We start from the raw sequence: 7,064 nt of genomic DNA, 5'->3' as shown, positions 1-7,064 counted from the left end.
GCACCGTGGATGACAGCTTTAGTAGAAGGTCAGATAGTGGGGATCCTTAACCTCTATCCCACATTTACTTTTCAGATGATGTGAGTGCTTGGAAAACAGTTATGGGGAACATCCTAGAAAAAGCATTTTCCCCTCCATGTGGGGTTCTCAAACTGATGTGTCCAGCTGGGAGAACTGTCCCTGAGAAGTAAAATATTCCATATAGTGATCGAAGAAGGAAAGGCAAAATGAGGTTTCCAGGAAGAGGTTTGTGGGACAAAGTGGGGGGCGGTGACTCATCTTTTCTGGAGTATGACAGAGCCTGGCCTTGGTGGTGCTTCTGAGAATGCCTGCACTAGGTGAGAAGTCTAGGGCACCATCCGTCCAAGCCGTTCGGCAGAACTCAGTTCTCACAGAGAGCAGCTATCATGTCAGCGGGTTATAAACAGGCTGACTGTCTGAAGAGAGGCTCTCTCCCTTCCCTACCCTCACAGGAAAGGAAGTGAAACCAACCGGTCACGCCTAAACCTGTCCCTTTTGTGAACGTGGGGGCGTGTGAGAACGACAAGGGTGGAACACAAACTTTAAAAAGGAGGATGAGTCCATATAACAATGGATCCAAAACAAACATTGCTCCACAAGGTGATCAGGAGATGGGCAAAGAGCTCTTTGTGTTCCTGGTAACTGTACCCTCCACACCCTGCTGTCAGTAAGTGGACCAAATTCACCTTCTCAAGATGCAGATAACATTTAGTCAGCCCAGTACCCACAGAGAAACTGACGTCTTCCTAACTGGAATCCTCTGACCACCTTCCCAGTGCTTCTGCCACTTCCCCTTTCTTCTCATTATCACTTTCTCTCCCCAGTCCGGAAGAAGAGCTATAAAGAAATAAGACAAATCACATTTCCCGAAACTCCACCTGGCCACTGTAGACCTTGACCAGAGCTTGCTTTCCGGACAGGAACTGGGACGTCCCCTGGATCAGAGGCTCCCTCTCCTCAGCTTTCGCGTGCTGCCCACCCTCAGTTCTGCCTGCAGCCCCACCACCCCTCCCCACTTGGTCAGGGAAGAAGTCACGCAGAGCCTGGCCGTTTCCACACCCACCCTTTATTGGACTCAGCCCACAGGCTGGCTCCAGGCCTTCACTCTTCTCAGACACTGCCCATACAGATTTAGGACGGTGCCATCATTCTGTGAAGACACAGAGCCCACCCACGCCTTGGAGCCTCAGGTTGAATCACCAACCAGAAGGTTGCAGGGAGGGGAAGGAAACAGGCAGACCAGAAAGGCAAGGCTCTTCAGTGAAGGGTACTATCTGAAGGGAAAGCCTGGGCCCAGCAGTCTTCTGAGGGCACAGTGGATGCTCAGGAGAGACACTCGGCGGGAGGAAATAGACCTGCCAGTGTCTATATGGCAACTTTGAGGAGGCGCTTGATGTCAGGCTCGATGTTAATGGTTTGGAAGGTGCGGCTGTAGCGGCGGAAGGGCTCCCCTTCCGGCCCAATGAGGAACTTCTCAAAGTTCCAGGACACATCTGAGCGGCGCACAGGGCTCCAAATGATGAGCTTGGGATCGGTCATGAGGGAAAACGGGTCGTCATAAGGGTAGGGGAGCTTATCCTTCAGGTAGGCGAAGACAGGATGCTCATTCTGACCATTCACATCACACTTCTGGACAAGGGTGAAGGTGGGCTGGAATCCACCCCCAGGGCGGACGTACTTGAGGCTGTTCAAGATCTCTTCATTCTGACAGTTCTCCTGGGGGAGCAAAGAGACAAAGAGCTTGGAAAAGGCAAGGGGGAAGATGGAGGATCTATAAAGCCTTTCACTCTTCTGTGCTCCTCAGGGTCGTTCTTTCTAGGTATCTTCCCCCTTCCTATTCCGTCTCGTCTTCATTCGTTTTGCCCTACTCTTGAATCAGAGTTTTCCCTCTCAGAGCTATCATCCTGATGCTTTGCTGTCGTTTCTGAAAGTTCTCAAAGATCCTAGTTTGGCTGTTCTTGTACTGAAGATTTAGTGCTTTTAAGCTGTTGGTTCTCTCTCCAATCCACCCTGAGCAGTTCTTAGGATATGTCTGAATCTTCAAGGAACCCTTCAGCTCAGGGAAGTAGAAAGAAAGGGAAAGGAGGCTCAGATCACACTGCCTAGAGCCCTTCTTCCACTTATGTAGCTGCACGCACACACACACATACACACAGGCTGCACACACTCACATCTGCAGGCACACACACTCACATGCGTGCCACCACCTTCCCTTTCCTTCTGCCCTGGTTGTGCCTCTCTTCTAATTACCTGTGAATGTTGAATATAGCCTTGGCCTCTGCCCTACTCAGCTCCTCAAACTAAAGGTGAAATTGAGGTCCAGAAGAATAGGATTTATAGCTTCTTCCCATCCAAGGAAGACTAGCTTTCAGGTGCCATATAAAGATAAAGTAGATTAGCGCCAACAATGAATATACTGTATATGAAATTATTTCATGGCCACTAGGCATGAATCAAATAGGATAAAGGGTTTAGGCTTCTGGAATAGGCCAGGGGAAGGGGAAGTTAAGGAAATAAGTGCAAGAGGGCCAAAAGTTGCGCATGTGTAATTATGGTTCCTTCCCCTTAGACCTTGCCCTCAGCTAGAATGCTTTAGCTCTCAACCTATTACCTGTCTTCTCTCCCTGCTGCCAGCCCTGTCTTATCCCTGCTTAGGATTCTCCACCCCTCACAACCCTCAAAGCCCCATGGAAACCCTTAGTTTCCACCCCCACCCCCAAGTCTAAGAGTCAGATATCTCCCTCTGGGAAAAAGTTCCTGCCTCTGACCTACTAGAACCAATTAGTACAGTCAATTCCAGGCCATCATGACATCTTGAGCCCAGAGTCTATGGCTATTAAAGTCTTATCTCCTAATGCACATGGCTGGCTGGCTACTGGTGTGTTATGAATTCCCTCCAGCAACTGGCCGGCCTGAAGTGATGGCTGGAGGCACCTCTGAAGAGGTTTTGCCTTTTCTATATCTCTTGTCCTGGCCAAGCCTAGAAACGGAATTGAGACAGGGAAGGTACAGTGAGAGCACTCATGGTTTGGGCTCAGGTTTGTCACACCAACGACATCTCAGCCTTCCTTCCTGAATCTCTGCCAATCTCTTCCTTGCCTTCAGGCCTCTGTGAATTGAACCAAAGGGATTATACTTGGAGGGTTCACTTAGGGACATTCTGCCTGCTTGTGCTATTAAAATCCTAAGTGAAAATAGAAGAATCCCTAAAAGATAACTTGAGGTGTGTGGGCTAAAGATGTGTAACAACTTGACCCATTAATCAGGGACACTGAGGAGTATATGATACCCAGAGGAGACACATGCACTTTACAAACCCTTTGCCTTCCCCCAAATTCACTCTCCACTTGGCTGGTTTCAAACAAACAAACAAAACCTTTCAATCTAAATAATAAAGTGGCTTGCTTTTTCATATTACTTTGTATTTTCCAAGTTACTTTTGTAGCTCTTACACTATCAACCTCACAATAATCCTTGGTTCCCAGCTCTTCTGGCCCCATGGACTGTAGCCCACCAGGCTCCTCTATTCATGGGATTTCCCAGGCAAGAATACTGGAACGAGTTGCCATTTCCTTTTCCAGGGGTCTTCCCGACCAGGGATCGAATCCTTGTCTCCTACACTGCAGGCAGATTCTTTACTGCTGAGCCACCAGGGAAGGCCTCCCGTATGAGACAAGTGGTATTATCCCTAGTTTATGGATGAGGAAACCAAAACAGAAAAATTGAGTGGGCACTGACCCATTAAATAGCAGAACCAAGTCTAGTGAGAACAATGGTCTCCTGAGTCAGTTCAATCCTAATTTGATTCTTTATCTTCTGTTTCCTCCAGTCATTCATTCAACAAATATTTAATGAGTGTCTTCTATACCCTAGGCACTGAGGACACAATGGAGAGAAAACCAGACCTGGTACCAGCCCTCATGGAGTAAGTGTAGTAGGAAGACAAGAAACCATGAAAATCCACATCTTTGGTGTGCTATCACAGACAGACTCAAACTGACTTCCCCCTGGTACTCACCTGTACCTATAGACCTAGCTTAACAAAACATACCCCATATTTCCAGACACTCCAGCACACAGCCATTCTCCCCCTCTCCTTAGTCCTCTAGAGCTGCACCAGTCCAACTCCAGGGACCTCTCACCTGATGTCCAAATTGATTGCAAGGGAAGCCAAGAACCACCAGGCGCCTGGGGAAGCGGCATTGCAGCTCGTTGAGTTGGGTGAAGTCCCGGGTGGTTGTGCCTCAAAGCGAGGCCACATTCTCAATCAGCACTGCCCTGCCTCGGAATGTATTGAAATCTACCTTCTCCCCATCCAGGCTGATAGCACTGAGGTCGTAGAAGGACTTGGCAATGTAAGCCATGATGGATGTGCGGAGTGAGCGGCAGAGCCTTGTGAGCCCACTTAAGGGTCGATTAAAGGGGTGGGGAGGAAGGAGGAGCCAGGAAGGATCTCACAATGGGGCTTTGAACATCCCCAGGATGACTTAGCAAAAATAGTCACCTACCTGTAAGTGCTGTTTGAACAAGAAACTTGCTCCTCCTATTTACAGACTCTGAACAAAGCCACCTCCCTGCCCCACCCCTCTAGCAACCTGGGAAGGGCCAATGTGTTATCTCTGAGTAGACATCAATAATTCACTGCTTGCAGGAAACCAGAGCCCCAGAGGTCGGAGAGGAGGAAAAAAGGGAGGGAGGGAATCAAGACTGACTCCTGTTTGCCCCAGCAAGTGGTTTTCACTTGGCACAGACATTTATTGCGTGCCTGCTGAGTGCTGAGCTGTGAACTGTGCAGTCGAGAGGCCAGGGTCTGCCGAGGGCTGAACGATAAGGAAGGGAATTGGGTGCATGTCCCCTTGACTCAGACTACCATTGAAATATACATGTTACTGTTCACATTTCTCTCTTTGGCCATTACCTTCCACAAGCATAAAATCAAAGGGACCCTTGGGAGGATGGTGTGTGATTTTCTAAAATAATGGCTTTCGGTGCTTCAGCTTGCACCCGGTCTGAAGAGGTGAGGCTAGGTTTGTCTTGAAAAGTCTTTCGGTGAATGATGGTACTTGTCCCAGAGAGTACATCTGCCCTTGCCCCTACTCTGGGCCATCTCCTCTAATACCCCTCACCCCGCTCCCAAAGGGTAAGGAGGATGCAGTCGATTGTGGCTGGGATAGCAGAGCAGAGTCATAGAGCAGGTGGGTAAACTCGGGGCGGGGTTTACCTTTTTTCAGACAAAGGCTCAGGTCCTGCAGACTTTCCAGAGGCGGTTGTGCTGGTCATTTTCCACAGAAGAAAGTGTGCATGGAGTCGAAGCTGCTGTGGTTCTAGACCCAGCTAAGCCACTCAGTTTTTCAACACATCTGGGGACCTGCTAAGGGCTCTCAGGGAAGCAGAGCCCCGGAAGCCCACAGAAACTATAAAGGCCTAATACTTCACTTTATCCTTCCAAACACCCACGGATACAACAAATCAGGGATTTGTTTTGTTTCTTATTTATTTTTTAATGCCTAGATTTTTCCATCAGTAAAGCTGGCAATTAGGCTTTACCTGGTTTGGGGATTTTAGAGTGAAATTTCAATAACAGTGCAGTTGTTTACTAGAGAGTGTGTTCACAGGTATGTGTCCCTTGGGAACCGTCTCCGAGAACAAGAAGAAACCAGGCTGGGGAGCAGCTGGTCTTGAGAATCTGATTTGCTGGGAGGATGGAGCAACTCTCCAGGCAGCGCCTGGCTTTTCTGTGTTTTGTAGCCTATTTGTGGCTGTTCTTGGCAACAGGGAAGCCCACATATCTCCACGGGCTGCTGCCTACAAACAAGCCTCCATTACCTAACTGGGGAGGGAATCTCTTGCCACTAGAAGAGGCGGCAGGAAACACAGAGAGAAGTATGTTCCCTGCTGAGGCTGGGTGGAATTCCTGGGAAAAACCAATAAACGTCCCCCTGAAGCCACTGAGTCAGAACTTGGCCCTGACAGTGGGCTAAACTTTAACATGAACTTGCCAGATTCACCTGCATGCCTGGCACTCCCCAAGTACTCTCAGGCTTCCAGACGCCTCTTACTGACTGCCCTTCTGGGACCCTCTCCAGGAAGACCACTCACATCCTGAGATGAGAGGTAGGGGTGCTCTCTTCCTTAGGTTCACGCCATCTCTTTCCTTCAGGACACTTTGAGTCACCCGGCCTCTCACCTTACATGATTGAATAAAATTGATGAAGCTCTGCTAAGGTAGTTCTTTGTTTCCAACTTTCCCTCAAACTGGCCCACTTTTCGGAAGCTTGTAATTTTGGACATGCACTAACACAGCTTTCTACAAGGACAGTTGTTGTTCTGGAAACTGCACTGGCTTAGTAGGCAGAAAGCCTTGGTCAGCGGCTCCCAACTCTGGCTGCAAATGAGAATTGCAGTTAGAGCTTTTTCTAACTAGAAATGCCAAGCTTTCCCCTCCAGAGATCTCCGTTCAGGTTGGTCCTTTTCAGCTTGACTCTGCCACTGTACCTTGGGGCCCCTAGGCACCTGTTCCCTTTTCCATTGAACCTGGATAATCACCTTCCTTATCTTACAGAGAAGTGATTGTTCCAATGGAGGAGATAAAGGTTTATGAGTTCTCTGTAAATTGGAAAATACAGATTTAAAATTTTAGGCTACCATTGCCCTGCCTTGTTTTACTCCGTCCTTGTTTTAGCTTTACCTCCATTCTCTGCCTCTTCCATCAACTCCAGACCCCAGACTATAGTATTCAACAGCCCCCAGACCCCTAGACTCCAGACTGTCTTGTTCTCTGGGGGTATCCAAGCATAGTGAAGAAGTGAAGTGAAAGTCACTCAGTCGTGTCTGACTCTTTGTGACCCCATGGACTATAGAGTCCGTGGAATTCTCCAGGCCAGAATACTGGAGTGGGTAGCCTTTCCCTTCTCCAGGGGATTTTCCCAACCCAGGGATTGGACCCAGGTCTCCCACATTGCAGGCGGATTCTTTACCAGCTGAGCCACAAGGAAAGCCCAAGAATACTGGGGTGGGTAGCCTATTGCTTCTCCCAGGGGATC

The 7,064-nt window shown here is 48.8% G+C and overlaps 1 protein-coding gene across 1 annotated transcript; it reads right to left on the bottom strand.

The window, feature by feature from the left end:
* Nucleotides 1-1,065: 1,065 nt before the first annotated feature.
* GPX2 (glutathione peroxidase 2) lies at nt 1,066-4,537 on the bottom strand. Its single transcript, XM_040226294.1, has 2 exons — nt 4,164-4,537; nt 1,066-1,737 (listed from the first exon to the last, which is right to left on the bottom strand). Exons 1-2 carry the CDS (start codon nt 4,383-4,385, stop codon nt 1,387-1,389), a joined length of 573 nt encoding a protein of 190 aa, XP_040082228.1. The 5' UTR covers nt 4,386-4,537; the 3' UTR covers nt 1,066-1,386.
* Between the last annotated feature and the right edge of the window lie 2,527 nt (nt 4,538-7,064).

Source organism: Oryx dammah, unplaced genomic scaffold (genome assembly GCF_014754425.2).
Source record: "Oryx dammah isolate SB20612 unplaced genomic scaffold, SCBI_Odam_1.1 HiC_scaffold_26, whole genome shotgun sequence".
NCBI classification, from domain to species: domain Eukaryota; kingdom Metazoa; phylum Chordata; class Mammalia; order Artiodactyla; family Bovidae; genus Oryx; species Oryx dammah.
Note: the sequence above shows the minus strand (reverse complement) of the source record. Positions and strands in the feature narration are given on the sequence as shown.